General features: G+C 36.2%; 1 protein-coding gene across 3 annotated transcripts in view; it reads right to left on the bottom strand.

Annotated features, from left to right (window-relative positions):
• The window catches only part of CNTLN (centlein), a 315491-nt gene that overhangs the window by 81962 nt on the left and 209745 nt on the right, over positions 1-23784 (bottom strand). For 2 of the 3 annotated variants that reach the window (XR_008424205.1, XM_053907969.1), the window contains exons 16-18: positions 14410-14590; positions 10343-10436; positions 10039-10262 (exon numbers count right to left, since the gene is read on the bottom strand). Coding sequence is in view for 2 of the 3 variants with exons in the window: in XM_053907969.1 (XP_053763944.1) it covers positions 10039-10262; positions 10343-10436; positions 14410-14590 (499 nt within the window). In the remaining variant the exon portion in view is untranslated. The remainder of the gene's footprint in view (positions 1-10038; positions 10263-10342; positions 10437-14409; positions 14591-23784) is intronic. The other variant, XM_053907970.1, reaches the window with a different exon arrangement.

Below are 23784 nucleotides of genomic sequence, written 5' to 3'. Positions count from 1 at the left end.
CAAAACTGATTCTCTAGTTCCTAATCACAAAAGTCTGTGGGATACTTTCACTTATACATCATATTACTACTTCAACATAATAAATTAAAAACAGAATTATTCTTGTATTTTATGCTAACCTTAAGAAAGAAGAATGTCTCTGGGAAATGTTACATGTAGGAAGTGATATATGAAGCAGGCTTTAAGTGATATGCTAGATTTAGAAGGATATAAAGAAAAGTGGAAGGTACTTGAAGTAGAAAACAATTTTTTAATCTTTAAAAATTTTTTTAATGTTTATTTATTTTTGAAACAGAGAGAGACAGAGCATGAGCATGGGAGGGGAAGAGACAAGGAGACACAGAATCTGAAGCAGGCTCCAGGCTCTGAGCAGTCAGCACAGATGCGGGGCTCGAACCCACGAACCGTGAGATCATGACCTGAGCCAAAGTCGGACTCAACCAACTGAGCCACCCAGGCACTCCTACAATTTTTTAATCTTGATAAGAATATGCATTATCATATCAGTATCTTGGCAAAAAACTAGTCATAAAACAAACTTCATTCTTTCATTGAGAATGTACTATGACCTTAATTATGCAGATTCTGTGAAAGTTGTCAAAGAAGTATAATACATGGTTTTTGTCTTTGAGGAGCAAATTAGCTGTTAGATACCACAGAATTCACAAATGTTAAACTTTAAAACTATTAAATGTAAAACTGTATAAAAAGTCAACTTTGAAAAGTAGAAAGACTATGGAGTTAAGATCAAGAAAAGTAGAAAGACAACGGAGTTAACATCAATTCTTTAAGTCTTAACTGCATCATATACAATATGAGGATTTCCTCTTTTTGGGTTGATATAACAAGTCAAGACATAAAAATCAATTAATGTAGGTCTTCACATCAACAGGCTAAAAAATAAAAATCACATGATCACATCACTAGTTGCAGGAAATCATTTGACAAATTCAACATTTATTTATAGAAAAAACTCAGTAAATTAGGAACAGAGGAGAGCACCCTCAACTCATAAAGAATATCTACAAAAGCCCTATAACTAACATCATACTTAATGGTGAGAAACTTGAAGCTTTACCACTAAGATCAGGAACAAGGCAAGAGGTCTCCTCTCACCCTGGCTTTTCATCATACTGGAAGTCCTAGCTAAGTCAGTATGACAAGAAAATGAAGTAAATGGTATACAGAATTGGAGGCAAGAAATAAAACTGTCTTTGTTCACAGACAATATGATTGTTGATGCAGAAAATCAAAAAGAACCAACAAAAAACTCTTGAACCAAATAAGTGAATATGTCACAGTTGATGGATAAAAGGTTAATATATTAAAGTCAATCCCTTTCCAACATACCAGCAGTGAACAGGTGAAATTTAAAAGCAAAACACCTGTCCTTCCCTGTTCCTGCTCAGTCTCTCTCTCTCTCAAAAAATAAACATTTAAAAAAGTGAAACACCATTTACATTAGCATACCTAAAAAGTAAATACCTTGATATATATCTAACGAAATATGTATAATGTCTGTACGAGAAAATATAAAATAGTTTGATAAAAGAAATCAAGGAAGAAATAAATGGAGATGTTCCATAGTCATGGAGTGGAAGATACAGTATTGTCAAGATGTTCCTTTGGATTCATTGCAATCCCAATCAAAATCCCAGCATGTATATTGACAAACTGACTCAAAAGTTTATATGAAGAGGGTCCTTGAGTGGCTCAGTCAATTAAGAGTCCAACTCTTTATTTAAAAAAAAAAAATTTTTTAACATTTATTTATTTTTGAGACAGAGCATGAACAGGGGAGGGTCAGAGAAAGAGGGAGACACAGAATCCGAAACAGGGTCCAGGCTCTGAGCTGTCACCACAGAGCCCGATGCAGGGCTCGAACCCATGGACCGTGAGATCATGACCTGAGCTGAAGTCGGACGCCCAACTGACTGAGCCACCCAGGCACCCCTTAAGTGTCCAACTCTTGATCTCAGGTTCATGAGTTGGGCTCCATGTTGGGCATGGAGGCTACTTAAAAAATTAAAAAAAGGAGAGATGAGTAAATTCTAAAGTTTATATGAAAAAGCAAAGACCCAGATTGGTCAATACAGTATTGAAGGAGAAGAACAAGGTCAGAAGACTTAACACTACCTGATTTCAAGATTTACTATAAAGGTACAGTAATCAAGCCATGTGGTGGTAAAAGAATAGATAAATAGGCCAGTGGAATAGAACACATAGCCAGAAGTAGATCTACATAAATAGAGTCAATTGATCTTTGATAAAAAAGCAATCCAATGGAAATAAGACAGGCTTTCCAACAAATTGTGCTAGAACACTTGGATATCTATAGGAGAAAAAAAAAAAAAGAATCTAGACACAGACCTTATACCCTCACAAAAACTAATTCAAAATGGATCACAGACACAGGTGTAAAATGCAAAGCTAAAAAATTCGTAGAAGATAAAATAGGAGAACCTCTAAGTGTTCTTGAGTGTGGAGATCACTTTTTAGATACAACACCAAAAGCATAATCCATGAAAAAAATAACTGATAAGCTAGACTTCATTAGGATTCAAAACTTCTGTTCTACAAAAGAAAATGTCGAGAGAATGAGAAGGCCCATACTGCTACAGACTGGAAGAAGTATTTACAAAAGACACATCTGAAAAAGGACTGTTTTCCAAAATATACAAAGAATTCCTAAAACTCAGCAGTAAGAAAACAAACAACTGAATTAAAAAGTGGGCAAGAGACCCAGACACCTTACCAAAGAAGACAAACAGATGGCATATAAGCATAGAAAAAGATGGTTCACATAATATGTCATCAGGGAAATGCAAATTAAGACAACAATGAAATACCCCTACACACTTTTAGAATGATCAAAATCCAGGGGCGCCTGGGTGGCTCAGTCGGTTAAGTGGCCGACTTCGGCCCAGGTCATGATCTCGCGGTCCGTGAGTTCGAGCCCCGCGTCGGGCTCTGTGCTGACAGCTCAGACCCTGGAGCCTGTTTCAGATTCTGTGTCTCCCTCTCTCTGACCCTCCCCCATTCATGCTTTGTCTCTCTCTGTCTCAAAAATAAATAAACGTTAAAAAAAAAAAAAAAATTTAAAAAAAAAAAGAATGATCAAAATCCACAACACTGTCAACAAATGCTGGTGAGAATGTGAAGCAATGGGGGTCTCATTCATTGCTGGTGGGAATCAATATGGTAAAGTACTTTGGAAGACAGTCTGGCAGTTTCTTACAAAACCAAACATATTTGGGGGGCCTGGGTGGCTCAGTCAGTTAATCTTTTGACTCTTGCTTTCGGCTCAGGTCATGATCTCATCATTTGTGAGTTCAAGCCCCACGTCAGGCTCTGTGCTGACAGCTGGGGATTCTCTCTCTCCTTCTCTCTCTGCCCCTCCTCTGCTGGCATGTGCTCTCCTTATCTCTCCAAATAAATAAATAAACTTAAAAAAAAACACAAAAACAACAAAAACTAAACATATTCTTAACATATGATCCAGCAACCATGCTTCTTGGTATTTGCCCAAAGTCACTGAAAGCTTATATGCACATAAGAACCTCTATAGGGATGTTTATGGTGGCTTTATTCATAATTGCCAAAACATGGAAGCAATCAAGATGTCCTTCAGAAGCTGAGTGGATACATAAACTGGCACATCCAGACAATGGAATATTATTCAATGCTAAATAGAAATGAGCTATCAAGTCATGAAAAAACAGGGAGGATATTTAGGTGTATATTATTAAAAGAAAGAAGCCAATCTGAAAACCCTTTATATTGTATGATTCCAACTATATGACATTCTATAAAGGCAAAGCTATGGTGAGAGTAAAAAGACTTGTGGTTGCCAGGGATTGAGGCAAGGTGGGGGTGGCCAGCAGAGGATCAACAGGTGAAACATAGAGGAATTTTAGGGCAGTGAAAATGAATATATGAACAGAGATATATCATTATACATTTGTCCAAACCCAAACAATACCAAGAGTGAACTGTAAACTGTATACTTAGGGTAATTAGGATGTATCAAAGTAGGTTCAACAATTGTAATAAATGTACCTTTCTGGTGGGGATAGTGATAATGAGGGAGTCTATGCATGTGGGGGGCCATGGAGTATATGGGAAATCTCAGTACCTTCTTTTCAATTTTGCTCTGACCTAAAGCTACTCCCTCTAAAATAAAGTTTTAATAAAAGAACATACAATTTCATTGTTCTCAAATTCTACCTTCCACAAAACACTAGAACACAGTTCAGGCAAGTTCTCTGACACCAAGGATTGCCTCCCCTCCAGTTTCCAAAAGCATGTTCCTCATTTTCATTTGAAACCTCTCCAGAATATCCTTAATGTCCATATTTCTAGTATGAACCTCAAAACGCTTCCAGCATGTACTCATTACATAGTTCCAGAGCTGCTTCCACATTTTTAGATATTCGTTACAATAGCACCCAAAGCTAGCACCAAAATATGCATTACTATTCTTGGGTTGCTATAATAACAACAACCCAAACCCCATAGACTGGGTAGCTTAAAAAACAGACATTTAATATCTTACAGTTCTGGAGGCTGGAAGTATGAGATCAGAATGTCAGCATGATCAGGTTCTAGTGAGAGCTCTCTTTCTCTTCCTATAAGGGCACTAAACCCACCATGAGGGCCCTTCCCTCATGACCTCATCTAAACGTAATTACCTCACAAAAGCCCCATCCCCAAATACCATAACATTGGGGGTTAGGGATTCAACACATGAATTTTGGGAGAACACAATGCAATCCACAGTGATAATAAGCCTCTTGAAATCCATGTTGTTATTTAAACAAATACAGAAAGGAAATTAATAAAATAATTCATCTATTCATATTTAAATGAATGACATGGAGTATTATACTTTCTTGAAACACATATTATTTCAGGGGAAAGCTTACCATAAAATAAATTTTCTAGTATGTAAAATACCACAAACATTTACATTTGATATCTGCCAGCTGGTATCTTATATATAATTATTTAACACCTACTACAAAACATTTAAAAGATATTCTAAAAGGTGTTTTTACAGGTAAAGCTGCATCTTTTTTTATAATATGGTTCTGGTAGTTTGCTTCTATGAAACAATGCTGTTTAAATCCACATGATGACACGTATGTGGCTATCAAGGAGTTTCCACAGTTATGATACAATTAAGTAATGTTACTAGAACAAAAGAGGTTAACATTTACACCTTGTTATTCTTAGGACTTGAGACTCATTTGTCACATGTTTCAGCTGAATTATGAGTAAGGCTCTTAGGTCAAAGAACTGAGCATTTAAACTGGAAAAGATAGTCTGTCAATATTATTAGCTTTAACAGTCTATTCCTTGATGCTTACTTTTGCAATACACAATGGAATATGTTAGAAAAAAGAAAACACAAGTTTTAATTAGAAGTTAATTTTAGGAAAATTAACTTTAACTATATTTTACTTTGTTGAATTTAATAATAATTGAAGTTAAGTGCTTTGTCTAACAGTAGGTTCTATACATCTAAAAGTGTTAGGGGTGCCTGGGTGGCTCAGTCAGTTAAGCATCTAACCCTTGATTTCAACTCAGGTCATGATCTCATGGTTCATGAGATTGAGCCCTCTGCCAGGCTTTGGAGACTGCTTAGGATTCTCTCTCCTTCTCTCTCTCTGCTCCTCCCCAGCTTGTACATGTGCTCTCTGTGTCTCTCAAAATAAATAAATAAACATAAAAAATGATTAAAATGTTATATAGCTATTACACTTTACCATTATTTATTACATAAATAATTGTTATGTTGGTAGTAGGTTTTATTAATTTGAATGGAGAATGATTTTTATTATATTATTCTGTCAACCATGAATGTATTGTTCAGTAAAAGCCATGCAGATACTACTATTTGTTGGTATATTTTCCCATTTAAAACTAACATTAAAAAGAGTTTTACTGATATATAATTCACATACCACATTATTCACCCATTTAAAGTGTAAAATTCAATGGTTTTCCAGTATATATTCACAGATACGTTCAACCACTATCATAGTCGATTTTAGAACATTTTCATCACTTTAAGAAGAAACCCACATACTTCAGCAATTGCTACCATATTCTTCTTTACCCCCAGCCCAAAGCAAACATGAATCTACTTTCTGTCTCTATAGATTTACCTATTCTGGGTATTTCATATATATGGAATCACAAAATATGTGGTCTTTTCTAACTTGCTTCTTTCACTAAATATGTTTTTAAGTTGCACCCATGTTGTAACACATATCAATACTCATTATTTTTTATGGTTTAATAATATTCCATTGTATGTATATACCACAATTTATACTTTCAACAACTAATGGACATTTAGGTTATTTCTACCTTTTGCTTATTATTAGTAATGCTGCTATGAACAATACTGCCTTAATATTTACTATCTTCTTGTACAAAGCCTTATGTAAGACAGAGGCAAGTACTTAGGCTTTCTCATTTCTTACCTGAGTATTCACAAAGCTCTATGAATGTATGTGTCCTCCAGATTCCCAGGAAGATGTCATAGCCTTTTGAAACTTTTATGGACATCTCATTTCCCAGTTTTCCTTTTAAGCTATATGGTTAATATACTGTTTGACCTTAACTGGAATCTATCACCTCAGGCAGCTTGAAGTTAAAACACTTGCCTGTAATTGTTTTGACAATCCCATACCCACCAAACCTGCTAAGAAGGCTGCTCACAATGACTGGGATCAGAGTCAGCTTTTCAACTGGGGTCTTCCAGGAAAGCATCAGACAGGTCAAATGATGACAACTATTTGGGAATCAGGCTTTGCAGGGGCTCTAGTTCCATTCCATTTCTTCTGGTAGTTGCCAGGCTGCATGGGGGACATGAACCATCTTTATTCCCAGGATACTGCTGAGCTAGGATAGCAGGGAATGGGACCAAAGCAAATTAAAATGCCACACAGTGTCCTGTTCTTATTTAGGTTCAGCTGTTTTTCTTGAAGAACACTCCCTAGACTGTTGCAAGTCTTTGGTTAATTTCCAGAATTTCCTAGAGGCATTATAAGCGTTCCTCAATGTACATAGAAAGTCTCAAAAAATGCTTTGTAGTTTTCATGTAATATGCTTTTATTTGATCTCCAAGGAACATATGGCTTAGAAAATGATGAGGGAGCATGAGGCAGGCTGAGGGGTAAAGCACAAGCTAGCACCTCCTCCCCACCCCGCCACCCCAGGTGGGATCTGAGTGATATTCCTTGGACACTCCTGGCTGCCCAAGAACAAAGGAAAGGGGTTTAAGTACTTGCCATGGTGATATGGGAAACTAAGGCAAATTAAAAATTAAATTCCCTTACTGCCTACAGCCCATTGACAAGGCCTTGAACGGGGCAGAGTGACCGTCCTCCAGGAGCTCAGCTGCCTCGATGATGACAGTTTGCCAGGGACAAAAGAGAACCTTAGCTTAACATTATCCCAACCTCAAGGACCTTGTAAGTCAACTTCCATTATCTCAACTCCCCCAAGATATATGCTGGCAATCATACTCCAAGCATATGGCCCCCAGATATGCATCTAAAGGGTCTCATGACTGAGGTTTTATTAAATGGTAATAAATGGCATTTTCCTAGCAACAGCTAGCCCCTGAAGGTCCTGGAAACCTTGCTCCCAAAATTCCTTAGAGACTTACCCTATCCTTGACCCCCTCCCAACCTGAGGGTATATAATGAGTTACTGTCACAACCCCATGCAGTTCTTCCTGCCCATGGGTCCTGTCCCCATGCTTTAGTAAAATCACCTTTTTGCATCAAAGATGTCTTCAAGAATTCTTGCTTGCTTGCTGGCTCCAGACCACCCCACCATCACCCCAAAACTTCATCAGAAAATTTGTGGCTCCCTTGATCCATCAAGTGTCTTAGAATTATTACATGGATCCTTACTTAGAAGATTAGGTTCTGCACAAAGTGCTATGAAGATGCTGATTCCCAATAATGTTTGCTTGTTTTTAAATTTCTTTTATGGAGGAATAATCATCAAAACCTTTATGCTAATAGTGATACATGTTACAACGTGGATGAATGTTTAAAACATTATGAGAAGCGAAAGATGCCAGACACCAAAAGCCACATATTCTAAGATTCCATCTGTATGAAATGTCTGGATAGGCAAATCTTGAAGGGAAGCAGATTCTGCCACCCCAAGTTATGTCTCTTTGGCATAAGGATTGTTTTGAGCTAAAGGCAACCAAAACCCAGCAGATTCAAGAAAAACTCTTTATCCATTCCTTTCAATTGCCTAAATTTACACTGGAAAGCAAGTCTTACCAGGAAGAGAAATATTATCAGAAATACTTTTTTACCTAAGAAATTTATTTACATAACAGAACAACCTTTGTTTTCCAAACATCTCCTCTAGATTTCCTGTGAAAGTCCTCCCTCCCTTTGTATCCCACACCTCCACCCCTTTCCTTAGCTCAGGATGTTATATAAACTTCAATTATCTAGCTGCCTTTTGGGTCTCATTTTTTTATGGGGCTTGCATATACATGAAGTTAATTTTTTTTCTTCTATTAATCTGTTTTATGACAATTTAATTTTTAGACAAGCCAAAGAACCTAGAAGGGAAGAAGGAAAATTTTTTCTGCCCATACAACTATATAGACAGAGTGTAGGTTAGTAGTTGCAGAGAGCTAGCAGAGATGGGAGAAGGATGATAGATAAAAGGTACAGGGTACCTTTATGAAGTTAGGAAAATGTTCTAAAATTGATTTTGGTAATAGTTGCACAATTTTGTCTATATTGTAACAACCACTGAATTAAATAAGAGAATTTTATGGTATGTGAATTATATGTCATTAAAGTTATTACAAAAAAAATTAATAGTGGGTGACTTAAATACTTCACTCTCCATAACTGACAGACCTAGACAGAAAATCAGCAAGAATATCGAAGAGTTGAACATCATTATTAACCAACTAGACTCAATAGATATATAGAGAACACTCAATCCAACAACAGCAGAATACACATTGTTTTCAAGTGCACATGGAATATTCTGCCATATCTACTATTTGTTAGGCCAGAAAATAAGTCCTAATAAATTTTTAAAATCCAGATGGTAGAAAGTAACTCTCCATGTAAGTTTGGAACATGGGTCAGATCTGGTTTATTAGGCTACTTTGGGAATGAAGCCAGAGACAGTTCTTATTAGTATAACTACTATAATAGTAATCCTTTATAATTAAAACATTTACTAAGTATTGCTTGAATCAAAGCACTAGATATTAGAAGTAGAAAATTTAAGCATAACTTAAAATTATGTATGACAGTGATTTAAAAATTACTTTCTAGAGGCGCCTGGGTGGCTCAGTCGGTTAAGCAGCCGACTTTGGCTCAGGTCATGATCTCACGGTCCGTGAGTTCGAGCCCCACGTAGGGCTCTGTGCTGACAGCTCAGAGCCTGGAGCCTGTTTCAGATTCTGTGTCTCCCTCTCTCTGACCCTCCCCCGTTCATGCTCTGTCTCTCTCTGTCTCAAAAATAAATAAACGTTAAAAATAAATAAATAAAAATAAAAATTACTTTCTACATTGATGAATTCTGACAAATTTTCAACAAAACATTTTTTATACAAGCAAATACCTTTAAGAACGGAGACTTCAGGAACAATCTTTTCCTTTCCATGTGCTTTAAGATTAAATTATGATAACCAGCAGTAAGTTATAATGTGTCTACAAATTATTGCAGAAAACTCAATTCAAAAAGCATAGGTAAATTATAAGAACACATTAAAATAGATATTTATGTTAAATTCTTCACATTTTATGCTAGTATTTGTAAAGAGGAACTGAGGCAATTACTATTTAATAATTTGATTTATAATGATAAATTCTAAGTTTTAGACATGGGCAAATTAAGTGAGATAAATGCATTAATGAAGCCTGTCCTTAAAATGTTATAACACAACAATGAACAGGAACAACACATGTAAAACAAAATATCCACCTTGATAATATAGTCTATTATAATTGATTTTTAAGGTTCCTTTACCTTTATTGTCTGTCTGCTTGTCTGATATCGTTGATCAGATACTTGTTGCTGCTGAAGGAGTTTTTCATTTATTTCTTTATATTCTTTTACAGACAATTCCGCTGTTTTTTTGGCATTATGAAGTATGCTGTTTTGTTGTTGTAAAGATACAATACGTTCTCGTAATAAAATAATATTGCTACCTGACTTCTGGGAAGTTATATTTTTCCACTTTTCTCTGTTAACTATACAAAAAGAATGTTCATAATATTTTTAAAAATACATTAAATTAAAAAGACATTGTTAATTTCATATACATTCTTACCTCTGGTAGAAACTGTTGTATGAGAACTCTTTTGTATATTACCATTCTTCTTTTGAAAAGTTGGCTTTCTGGCATTCTTGGAATGAAAATAATCCTAAATTTGAAAGTTTTAATAAAAATTACATTATTACTCAATAACAACTTCAAGTGAATGAACATAGTAAATAATATTTCTTTACCTAAAAATATATTTATTAAAATATATATATATTTATTTATGCAAACTCAAAAAAATCTAAACAAATTCTATAATTGATACCAAGAACTTATAAATGAACATAAATGTGCATTAAAGTTGACTTATCAACTAGCAGGCAGAAGATACAAATACAATCAACCCTGAATTAGTAGGAATTTAACCTGTGGACAGTTTTAAAATCCAGGAGTAAATACAGTAAAAACAACAAAAATAAAATAAGAATAATTTAACATCTTATTCTCTGGGAACCTAGGTCTTTTTGTCAAATACTGTTATCTGTTGCATGGAGACTGATTAATCCCTTCTGACAAATAAAGCTGGCAAATGCTGATGGTAATAAAGTAACTTTCCTTTAAATTGTATGTTTTCCTCAGGACATTCTAAAATGAAGACATGACTTTTGTTCCAAAATATTTCACCAATTTTAAAAAGGATTGGAGGCAGGGGAGAGGGTAAGAGAAATGAGGAAAGGGAGTCAAAGGTAAAAGAAAAAAATTAATTTACTTGTCACAGTCAGCATTCCATTCTGGGATATGGATAGAGTTTTATAGCCCATTTACACAAGGATTTATTGAATATTAGGACTCCTAGAAACCATCTAATGCTTTATATATTTTTAGTATTTTTCATTGTATGTGTATATGTAAAGCTCTATATACCATTATCCAAAATGATATGTGTTCTCTGGGGAAAAAAATATCCATAAATGCAGGAAAAGAAAATAAGTGACCAGAAAGCCTATTGCCTGGAAATAACCATGGTCAAAATTTTAGGATATTTTCATCTAGGTTATTCTGGAGAATGAAATGGAATTACACTATTCATATTATATTGAGTCTGCTTTTTACCTTTACTATACCAGAAACATAAGATAGTGTTTTGATATTTTGAAACACAAATTAAAAAAATTTTTTTTCTTATCATTGCCCCAGGAATTTCAGATTTGTAATCAGAGATGCCAGCAGATTAAAAAAATTTAAAAACGCTTCTCCAAAGCAAAAATTTAAATAGGAACATGTTTCTAAAGTATTATAAATCATACTACTAAAATATGTGGTCATATCTAAGAATTTATTGGCTGGGAAACAGGTACATTACCAATCTAGAAAATTCTTTTAAAAAAGGATTTTTTTTTTCAGAGATCCCAATTCCAGAAAAAATAATTATAATAAAAATGGTAGAAAAAAATAAATTTTATCCAGTGTTACTTTGGCAATGAGCCAAATATTTTATCTAAGATAGGGTTTTCCTTTAAACCAATTACTTTTCCTTTGAACTTGTTTCATTCTCAAAATGTTTGTTTTTGAAAGGCCTCATTTGAACTTTTTTAGAACCAGTATATCAGATATATATTTTTTTAAATGTTTCATTGGTATATTAGGCCTTAAGAGCCAGTCATGACACTATAAAAATGTCCCAGACAGAACTACCAAATTACCAGTATTCGTCACCAGACCTGATATCAAGTTAACTGGATCTAAATTAAAAAGAACCATTTCTAGTATTATTACTTACTAAAATTTCAGAAAAAATTTTAGAAATTTTAAACTTTGAAATCAGCACACTTAAAGTGTCTTTTTAATATGGAAAAATGTTAAAGGAAACTCAAGGAACTCAAGATGAGAAATTTGAAGAAGCAAACCTAGGATATAGTATGTATCAATAATTTGCATCTTTTTTTTTTTTTTTGCTGAGTAGTATTACATGGAATGGATGTATCACAATTTACCATTCAACTATGGAAGAAAATTTTGGTTGTTGTTAGTTTTTCAGGTATTAGAAATAAAGTTGTTATGACCATTCATATATAGGATTTTGGGGGTAAACGCAGATTTTCATTTCTCTGGGATAAGTGTCCAAGAGAGAAATAGTTGGGGTTGTATGATGTGTATGATTTGTTCTTTTCTTTTTTTTTCTTTTAAAGAAACTGCCAGTTGTTTCTCAGAGTGGGGTACCACTTTATATTATTATATGTGAGATCTAGTTTCTCTGCATCCTTGCCAGCATTCTGTTGTTTCCCAACAAAATCTTTATATATAAGTATGAGTCATTTGTCACATATATGGTTTGTAATACTTCCTTCCAGTCTATAGCATGTCTTTATATCCTCTAAAGAGGTCCTTTCATGGAGCAAAATTTCTTAATTTTAATGATGTCTAACTTATTGATAATTTCTTTTAGGGATCATGCTTTTGATATCATCTCTAAAAATTATTCAGCAAGCCCAAAGTTCTGAAGATTTTTCCTTATGTTTCCCTCTAAAATTTTTATGATTTAATGTTATACACTTATATCTGTGATCCATTGCAAGCTAATTTTTGCACAAGGTGTGAGGTTCAGATATAGGTTCATTTTCTTGTCTAGGGATATCCAATTAATTACTCCAGCATTATTTATTGAAAAGACCATCCTTCCTCTATTGAATTGCTTTTGCCTCTCTGTCAAAAATCAGTTGTTTATACTTGTGAATTCATTCTAGATTCTGTATTCCATTATGTAAAAAATAAACCTTTCTTCCTCTCATGGTGGGCGTTTGTTGTAATCAGTCTTGACACTGAGTGGTAGGAATTGATGTCACAATCTTCACAAAATACTTATTTCTTATTAAAATTTCATTTGGTTCTTTTTTTATATCTTCTATTTCTTTGCTGAGACTTTCCATTGCATTCTTGAGATGTTCTATTTTTTCATTTGTTTCAAGTCTGTTTGTGACAGTTTGTTGAAGCATTTTTATAATGTCTTCTTTAAAATGCTTGTCATGTAGTTCCAACATCTGTGTCATCCTGTTATTGGCTTCTGTTGATTGACTTTTCATTCAAGTTGAGGTTTTTCTGATTTCTTGCTATAATGAGTAATTTTCCATTGTATCCTGGACATTTTGCCTATTTTATTTTAAGACTCTGGATCTTATTTATTTCTTCTAGCAGGCCTCCTCTTATAGCACATTGGTGGAGCAAGGGAGCACCACCTCATTACTGCCAACTGGGAATGGGAAGTCCCCACCAAAGAGGTTGGGAGGAGCACCTCATTACTGCTTGGTGGAGGTGAAAGTTCAAATTCCCCAAAGGTTGATGCCATCCTGCCTGGGAGACGGAGCATGGACTTGTTTCTGCTCCTCACTTAGAGTCCAATGACAAAGTGGGGAGTGGGGAGTGAGAGGCTTTATAGATACAGGAGGTGTGACAGTCCCCATCTCTGCCCTTGGCCTTTGAAATCACCCTGCAAGGAAGGGAGAGGGTCATCTTTTCACTGATGGATGAACTCAGATGTCTAGCTCCTTATATGGCCTCTGATGACAAGATGGCAGGGAGTCATTACCATTGGCTCATTTTGTCTTCTCTAACACCACCCTGATGGGTGGAGGAGAAGTTGGGGGTGACTCCTTAGAGCCAGGTGAGAGTAAAAGCCTAGGTTCCCCACTAGGTCTTTATCAATGTGAGTAGAGGTAGGTTTGCAATTTTTTCTGTGGTATTTGGGTAGAGTAGGGTGATTACTGTGTAAAAATTTTCTATCTTGCTTGGCTGCCCCTTTCTTGGTCCTTTAACAAGAGAGAACAGGGTTTTATTGGGGCCTTTCATCATTTGATGAAAGTGTTTCCAGGTGGCAGGTTTATTCAGCATGCAGGCTGGGATATATGAGGCAGAATTAAAACTCATAAAACTCACCAATCATATTGTTCCTTGAGTCTTGTGATTCCTAACTAGTCTTCTTAAGAAATTATTAAAAAGTTGAGTATTTTCACCATATACTTCACAGAAAAAAAATTTTTTAAGGATGCAAATTAAATTATTAGCAACAAAAATAAGTTATGAAACATAAGATAAAATTAAAAACATAGCTTATAATCAAGGAACACTGTGTCATATACCTTTGGGGTCTTGCCATCTGTGTTTGAATATATTCGTACCATATCTTTTCCTTGCGTTTGGCTACCTTCTGTTTGGTCACTTTGTTTCTGGTCTCTTCCATCTTCTATAGCACTTATTTTCTGGGATGTTTCTACAATAATTGTTCCTAAATTTTGAGAGGTCTGCGCTTCGGGATCACTGCTTTTGGGAAAAAGTGGGGAATATGAAACGCAAGAAGAAGAGTTGTTAAATGTACCTATTTTAAGTTCAAGATCAAATACTGTTCTAGCACATATTGCACTTAAAGCTAGAAGTTTAATTTGAACATTTACTGGTCCTCTAAATTAAGAAAAAAATTAGTCTAAACATGTTTTACAGTCTGTGATTTCTGTTAATTCTGTACATGACCTCAAACTTACTAAGACGAATAAATAAGTAGGACTTCTTTAATTAACCTGATGGGACATCCACATTGGTGACTGAATTTGAACACCACTCACACAGAGACCTACTACTGCAGTAGAATGAACAGCCTTAAGCAAGCACTGGCCTGGGACTAGAGTTCTGACTATATGGCCCTTTCAGTTACTTACTGTCTCTGGACCATGTTTCTTCACCTGATAAATGTTATATTGCATCAGTGATCCTGATTTTTTTCACAACCAAATATCCTCTTTATTACAATTCCCTTAGGTATACCATATTTGAAAAGTGTATCTAGCAAAGAAAAAGAGTATGCCTATTGAAAAACAATTCAACGTCTTATTTACTTGCCATCTAAATGAAAAGAAAGTAAATGCCAAAAGGAAGTGTTTTACAAAATTGTAAAATCTCATCAACAAATTAGAATATCTAGTACCAAATGCCTGGTAGTGCCACTTCTGTAGTATTTCCACTAAGCGCTAACTTGGGAAGCACATGTTTTAATGCTGCCAGGATTGGAGCACTTACTACTTTCTGGGCCAGGGCAGAAAGCTTTAACGTTTCTCACAGGAAAGTTTTCCCTGAGTCTGAGACAAGTTTTGAATCTCCGAGGCTTTCACCCACTGATCTCAGTTCCATCTCTTATGTCCACTCATCATTCAGTAAAATGTCCATTCATCATTCATTGCTAAGCACCAATTATGTGCCAGGCACTCTTCTAAGCACAAAGGATAAAGTACAAGGAATAAAGGAGACAGATATCTCTGCCCTTATGCAGCTTTCATCCTAAAGGGGTGGGTTCAGATAACAAGAAAATAAGTAAAATTATGTTAATAGTTTGTATTAATGAGAAGGAAGATTGATTGAAAGTGCTGAGGTTGAGTAGAACATTCAAATAAGTCTAATTCCTTTTCCACATGGATGATCTCTTAAATATTTGGATATGGTCATTTGATGCTTGAAACATCTCGTAAAAAAAACATCCCTAGCTTATTCAAACATTCCTATTATGTGTGCTTTTGAGATGTTTTTTCACCCTGGTCACTCCACCTTATCTTGATGGAGCATTATGTCCAGAATTCAATTTCATATTCCAAGGATACTATGTGAATTAATTAGTACAATTTCTGGTAGATGCAGACTAAAATTATGCAAGCTTTCTGGAATGTACATTGTACTGTAGACTCAAACAAGATTTAATTAAAACTTCCTAAAATATTTTTATGTATACTATTGCAAAGTCCCATATTTTCCCCATTGTATAGTTGAGCAACTGGCTTTTCCAGCTAAGTAATGGACCCACAAAATGCAGGCTGTGCCAGTGGCCTGGCCTCTATCAGAAATCTGAACTAAGTGAGCTGCATTTATAGTAAACACCTGTTCTGAATAATAGTAATTTGCAATAGCTGAACTTTTTGTTTCATGGAAGAAAGCTTTATTAATTATAAGGGAAAGGAAATATAAGGAATTAAGCAACTATAGTAAACATAAAGAGGGAGAGAAGTATAGAGAAGAACAAAGAAGGCTTAATACATCAAATCATGTACTCACAATATCCAACTTTCTGGCTAGGGAAGCCCTGCAATGAACTGCCAGGTTGGAGGCTCAGTTGAGGGTCTTGGGTAATTGAGGGTCCTGGGCCAGCGTCCTCCCCTCAGGTAAGATTTCCAACTAGCTATTCCAGCCAGGGCAATATATATACTACCCATGTGTGATTTATGATTAGTCATTAAGTTTGCCTAAGTGCAGTCCAGAGCGAGCTGGTTTTTCTCTGTTTCTCTTATCATATCTCACAATCTTAGGAGGCTGGGTGTCTGCATAGTCCTCTTCCCTCCCTGATCCATTCCAGGGGGCCAGCATGGTCTGGCTCAAGGAGGAGAGGCAAGTTAATCCCTCCTGGCATCAGAAACAGAAGGGCCAGTTCCAATCCTGAGGCCAGATATGGAAAGCCAACAAAGCCCCCCATGATTGTGTATGTGCAGATCTGGGCAGAAATGCGTGACAGGTCACACAAAACAACGTCTATACAGAACTCCTCACTGTCGAGGAAACCTGATACACACCAATCACAACCCTCCAACACAGCTTTAGCTAACTTACTTTACTCTACAGACCAGGACATACTGGTCATATAAAAATCAATCAATCAATCAATCAATCAATCCCTAACCTCCCAGCCAACCAATCAATCCCTAACCTCCCAGCCAACTATGCCCTGTTTCTGCATTGCTTCTTCTATAAAACTCCTTCTTGCCCAAAACCCTTAGGAAGAGTGCACCATAGATTGCTAGGCAGTGTACTCCTTCATTCCATGGATTGTTTTCACTTGAATGAAGGACTTCACACTCATTTCTAAACTGTATTATTTTTGTCATTTGATAGCATGTTTTTGTAATACTGCTCAACTAGGAAAGATAAATAGTCATAAATATATAAATACTAACAAGGTCATAATTATATAATAAAGTATTTTATATTCATATATTAAGGACAAAGTTCTGCTTTTCTCAGCATTCAAGTAAATTTCTTATATTTCAGACTATGAAAAGCTAAAAGAAATAGAATGTTCTAAAGTCCTGAAGGTCCACTGTGGGATTTCTAATTGTTTGAGTATTATTTGCAGCTGAGTGATTCCTGAGAGTGTTCTGTCAGGCAGGAAATATAACACTTAATCCTCACAATGTAAAATCAAGTTCACTGCTAAGCAACTTAAATGACAATCTTATGTTTTAAGAGATATTGTATGATTGATCTCCCAAAATATGTGACCATCTGCACGTGTACCAATACGATGAAATTAGAACTGTGTTACTTAGCTTTCATGTATCTATTCACACATACATACTCACGCATGAGTAAACTGCACCACTTCTATTATGAAGAGTGTGGTAGTATCAACTGGTGAGATATAATTAGCTGAAACTAGGATTTCCTTGAAGACAGATAAATGATTAGTGGGTTTTAAGCTGAGTAGGATTTTATCTCTAATGGCTTTTGAGAACAAGGAAGAAAACCTTAGGGGTCAAAAAGAAATGGGAATGCAGATTCATCCTTCTTCCTCACCTTCATCAATTTGTTTTCAAGGTTTTTTTTTTTTTTTTTTTTTTTTTTTTTACCTGTCTGAAGACGAGGGCTTGACCCAATGATCATTTAAAACAGTGGCTCCTGGGGCACCTGGGTGGCTCAGTGGGTTGAAAGTCCAACTTTGGCTCTGGTCATGATCTCATGGTTTGTGAGTTCAAGCCCCTGCATGGGGCTCTCTGCTGTCAGTGCAGAGCCTACTTCAGTTTCTCTGTCTCCCTCTCTTTTTGCTCCTCCCCCACTTGCACTCACACATGCCCTTTTTCTCTCTCTCTCAAAAATAAACAAACAGTTGAAAAACAAAAACAAAAGAGTGGTCACCAAACTTGTCTACATATTGGAATCAGCTGGAGAGCTTAAAAAATAGTGAAGCTGTGGTAGAATCCCCTCCCTCAGGAATATGGTACGAAAAGACCTCAAGATAAGGGAAGGCAACCTGGCTGTGTGCATATGTGACGTCCCTCAGGTCCCTGTAACATGAGAGCACCCAATCAGCCTGTATGTTTATGCGTTACCCATATATGGGAGACAAAGAAATAGAAAATGCATAAAAGACTACACCACGTGGCATTCAGGGCTTAGCTTTTCAGGTACAAACTCTCTGAGCCCATGTCAGCACAAATAAACTCGCTTTCTGGTAAGAAAAGCCTCGGTGTCATGACTCTTTGTGCAAGAGTCCTTTTACAAAGCTTGCATCCCACCACAGAAGTTATGATTTAATTATTCTGGGGTGTGGCCTATGTAGAGGCTGCTTTCAGGCAACCAACCTGAACAAAAGAAATCTGAGTGAGGATGAAGGGCCCACAGTGACCCCCAAACCCCCGGCTGAATACAAATAGGCCCATTAGGCAACCCACCCAAGATATATGTAAGCCCTAGCTGACCAATGGGCTACTTACACTTGGACACGGGTACCAAAAAAGGAAAATTCCATACATTCCCATATCTCCTCACCTTCCCCATTTAACTACAGCCCCCCACCATTGTCTTGTGGGAGACAGTCTCTCCTTTGCTGTCCTGCCTGCTGCTCCCTTGTGGGGTATTCAGTAAACATCTCTCTCTTTTGTTCTGCCTTGAGTGAATTCTTTTACCACCTATACCCCCAGTTTCCACCCAATGGGGCTGCCCCACATTTGGTGGCCCCCATCCAATTGGAAAACCTCACATCTGAGCTTTGGAATCTTTATAAAATTCAGATAAATCTAATAGATGCAAACAAGTTTGAGAAAGACATTTTAAGATAAATTTCAGTTCTATGTCTCTGATTAAGCAATCTCCTAATTGTAAGGATGCCTTCCTCACTATACCAGCAAGAGATAGAGGACTCTAAATCCCTAGAAACTCTTACCAATGGCTAAGACAAGGGCTTAAATCTGCATAACAACTTTACCCTTGTATACTGTGCTTTTCCTGATAACCTCCTATGACAGACTCCTCACCCTCAACATCTTTTGTCTTTAGCTGAAGATAGTTTCAAGGTGATGGCATCAGTCATTTGGGGGAGTTACTCAGTTTTCCTGGGTCTCTCCCATATAAATAAGAGGTATACATGTTATTAAACTTTTTCCTGTTAATCTGTCTTATATCAATTTCATTATTAGACCAAAGACTCTAGACTTAAGGAAGAAGGGAAAACATTTCTGCCCCTACAGTTTTGGCAACCTGTGAAGGGACCATCACGACTCACTCCAGGGATGCTGCAGCTGACAGATTCTGGATTCTGGGACACAAGCTGGCAGAAGTTAAGAATTCTTACCCATCAGTCTCCTGGATCTCTGCATGTAGAGTCTGATGGAAGTGAGAATGGTAAGAGTCCTTATCTAAATTTAGACTAGCAGGAGACAATATTTGTGGAGCTTTTTGGTAAAATTTGGTCCTTAGGTAAAAATTTGTTATGAGCACTCTTGTTTTCTATTGATCCCTTTCCTCTCAGACTTGATAATTGCTTTCTTTTGTCTCTGTCATCTTATACTGTGTCTTTAGAGCTTGGCTTTATGTCAGTGAGAATATTCTGTCTTTAAGTCTGTCAATGGCCAGACGAGAGATCCTTTGAATTGGAAAAACTTCTGTAATTGAATTTTTTTTAATTTTTTTTAACGTTCATTTATTTTTGAGACAGAGAGACAGAGTATGAATGGGGGAGGGTGAGAGAGGGGGAGACACAGAATCTGAAACAGGCTCCAGGCTCTGAGCTGTCAGCACAGAGCCCGACGCAGGGCTCGAACTCACTGGCCGCGAGATCATGACCTCAGCCGAAGTCGGATGCTCAACCAACTGAGCCACTCAGGTGCCCCGAATTTTTTTTTTTAGAAAGCCCTTATCTTAAACAATTGTCTTATTGGTACCTATGGAAAGACCAAATTAAAAAGTGGACACAAAGAAGTGTAACAGCTAGCCCTAAGGATTTCCTTGACAATATGAAAGAACAGAAATTATATTCAGAACGAAAATTAGAGTCCATATCTGTGAGAATGATTCATTTTTAGAAATACCAAATAAAAGTTGTGCTGTCTAGTTAACAAAAGGTTTACAACCTATTGGAAATATGTATGAACTCCCCCCCCCCCGACCAACAATTGAGTCCCAAGCCCTTAGACACTTCACTTCCTGGTTCTTCCCCACTCCATTTCATGGGCTTATTTTTCTCGGGCTTTGCCATGAGCATGCGCCAAAGAACTGAAGTCTCTGTGTCACCTCAAGAATGTACATTTGTTTCAATCAAACTACTTTTTGCCTTACACAGGCATAGGCAATGTCAGGGTAAGGCTATCATCTCTGTAGCGCTCAGCCAATGAGGAATCAGGGGAGGGACTTGCACACTAGGAGATAAATTGCCTTTCCAAGTGTGCTTGTCCATCAGACACCCGCTCTTGCAAGAACCTTGATTAAAGCCTTGCTTCACTGTGCTCCCAGTATCTGTGTCCCTCCTTTGATTGGGTCAGTGGGCTTATTTGTCACAATATCTAATATAAATTCCACATTCTTCCACACCCATTTATCTCCAATTCCCTGTTCCTGGCCTTCTAGAATATCTTTTGGCTATCTGGGACTCTTGTTTAAATCTTCCCACCTCTCTGCAAGTTTCTACAAAACCAGAAATGTGGCTCTGGCAGCAATTGAAAGCTCACCGGTCACCAACCCTCAGACCTCACCTATTCAACTCAAACTGCTTGTAGTATTGGGACTCTGGAAACAGAATTGTCCTGCACTTAAGAAACAGGAAAAACTTAAATTACCCTGGACCTCTAATAAGAAGCAAGTATGTCCAAAAAACTCCATCTTGGAGAAAACTTACTTTCTCTATGCCTTCGTGATAGAAGTTTTCTGCCCCCATCTTCTGTAGGACCTAAGAGCCATTCTTTAAAATGCAAACATTGGGGATAAGTTTCTCATCAAAAAAGAAAAGGGAGGTGGATATTTGGAAAATTGGGCAAATGAAATACTAAAGATCCAAGAGGTACCTAAAACAAAAATCATTAAGGCTGACATAACTCCTACTATTTCCCTCTATCAGTCTTTACCTGAATGCTCACATTTCACTAATTCTTTGTCTGAACTGCCTTTCCACTCTGAAGAGACTATTAAACAGTTACCTTTTAAAACAAAATCACTTGCGACTGGGGGCAATACTCCTCAGCTATCTTCCACTCCTTGGTCAAAGGCTGAATTAAGAGCCATAGTTAAAGAATTTCTTAAACTAAGGGAGAACCCTCAAAAGTTGTTGTAAATGGGTTACTTCCTGTGATTGGTGGAAAGATTAAAAAAGCAGAATATTAGGGGCATCTGTGTGGTTCAGTTGGTTAAGCATCCGACTTCAGCTCAGGTCATGATCTCATGATTTGTGAGCTTGAGTCCCATGTCAGGCTCTGTGCTGACAGCTCAGAGCCTGAAGCCTGCTTCGGATTCTGTGTCTCCCTCTCTGCCCCTCCTCCCAGTCCTGCTTGCGTGTGCTCTCTCTCTCTTTCTCTCAGAAAAATAAACATTAAAAAAAATTTTTAAAAAGCAGAATATTAGATCCGCAAAAGTTTTCATAAATGGATTACCTCCTGTGATTTGGTGGGTAGATTAAAAAAATAGAAATTAGATGGGAAGCTATGAGTCTGACTGAATTTGTGAATAAAGCTGATATTCCGTGCTTGACAGGAATTTTTTTTTAGGGCTTCTCTCCTAAACTAAATATACCCAGAGGGGAAGAAAAACATTCAACATAGTTGGATGGGTGTGACAGTTCTTAGATACCTTGTAGCAATTCTTTGAGGAATTCAAACAGCTGTCTTTGTTTTAAAACATCTAGTCTTTATAGGACCTTAGGTAAGGTTCCAGAAACAATTAAAAGTCCACCAATCCTTTTCACCATTCCCAAAACCTCTGCTATTTATTTCAAAAGGCTTGTAAACATTGGCCTTGGGAAACCAAAGTTCTTCTTAAAGGAGCTTGCATTCCTTCCCTGTGCCTTTGAGATGTAAATGTTCTACAAACTTCAAGGAGGTAATTCTTAACAAAAGAACAAAAGGGGAAAAGGTCATTTGAAATTTAGGCAAATAAAAAATCAATGTCTTCTCCACAAATATTAGTAAAAACAAAAAAAATCTTTAGCCATCTGAACAGATAAATTTAACTCATTTCTACTGTTCTTTTAATAGTAAGTTCTACATTTTCATACCTGTCTCATGTCTAAAATTTTAAGGTCTCTGTATGTCCGTATATGTATGCTGTAGATTTGTGATATTTTTCTGCCTCCAGATTATATTACCAAAATTAACTTGAAAAATAGCTCTATTTAATTCACATAAAGAAAATTAAACACTTATATAAATTGAATTCTCAGAAATTAACAAAAATGGACCCATATGTTTCTCAAGTTCACATGACTTGGTATAATCTTTGGTAAATAAAAACTAGTTTAAGTTTGTTGGTTTCATTAAAATAGGTATGTCTTTAGATTTATCAACATTGAATATAATGCAGAGATACAAATTTTATTCTGCCTTGGTTTACTAGTCAAATAACTTCATGTTGTATCTCTTACGAGATTTATCAGCAAGGATAACTTAGGGTGATGGCTGGCTGTGTCTAATGTCTCATGAAGCTTTCAGTGGTAGTCTAAACATAATTATTGGAAGCCAGTGATTAAGATAGACATTAGTAGTGGTAAGAGTTTTTAGGTAAACTTTTTAACAGAGATTACGTTTAACAGTATGTGTTCTTAAAAACAGTTCCCCAAATATCTTAGGTAAGTTGAAACTTTAAAGTTTTGCTAACTTAAATTCAGAGAAATTCACTGAATATCTAGATCATTTCCAAATAAGATAATATAATTACTAAACATGGGCCTATCTACTTCTGGTTGTTACAGAGGAATTAAAGAACTATTTGGGTCTCTTAGTAAACATGTCTTGTTGCATATTGAAAGACTGTACATTATGGAATGTACTCATAAATTTGGCAATCTAAAGAATGCTGTTGCAACACACAGTTCACAATTGCTTCCTTAGTTTTCACTAGAAATTAAGGTTTCTAAGGGTTAGGAATTCTAATTAATAAATGTAACTAAAACTGTTAGAAATAATATGAAAAACATCTCTAAATGCAAGAAAAGTAAGATATATGTTTCCAGTAAAAAAAAAAAAAAAAAAAGGAATAGAAATGCATTTTGTTGAATGAAAATAAAGTGAATATCTCAACATAAAACTGGTTATTTAAAAATGGAAAAGAGGAAAATCAAGACAAAATCTGAAACTTGTAGAAAGTCTGCGGAAAGGAATCTTTAGAAAGGAATTTTATGGATGGACAGGACTGGCTAAGATAAAAATTAATTTAATTGAGTGCATTTTAATATCAAAAGGCAGCTGCTACAATTTTACAAATTGATTCTGTCTATGGTAAAAGGA

The sequence above is a fragment of the Panthera pardus genome, unplaced genomic scaffold, assembly GCF_024362965.1.
Source record: "Panthera pardus isolate Hobbes unplaced genomic scaffold, ASM2436296v1 HiC_scaffold_20, whole genome shotgun sequence".
Taxonomy (NCBI): domain Eukaryota; kingdom Metazoa; phylum Chordata; class Mammalia; order Carnivora; family Felidae; genus Panthera; species Panthera pardus.
The sequence above is the reverse complement of the archived record's forward strand: the minus strand, read 5'-3'. Positions and strand labels throughout refer to the sequence as shown.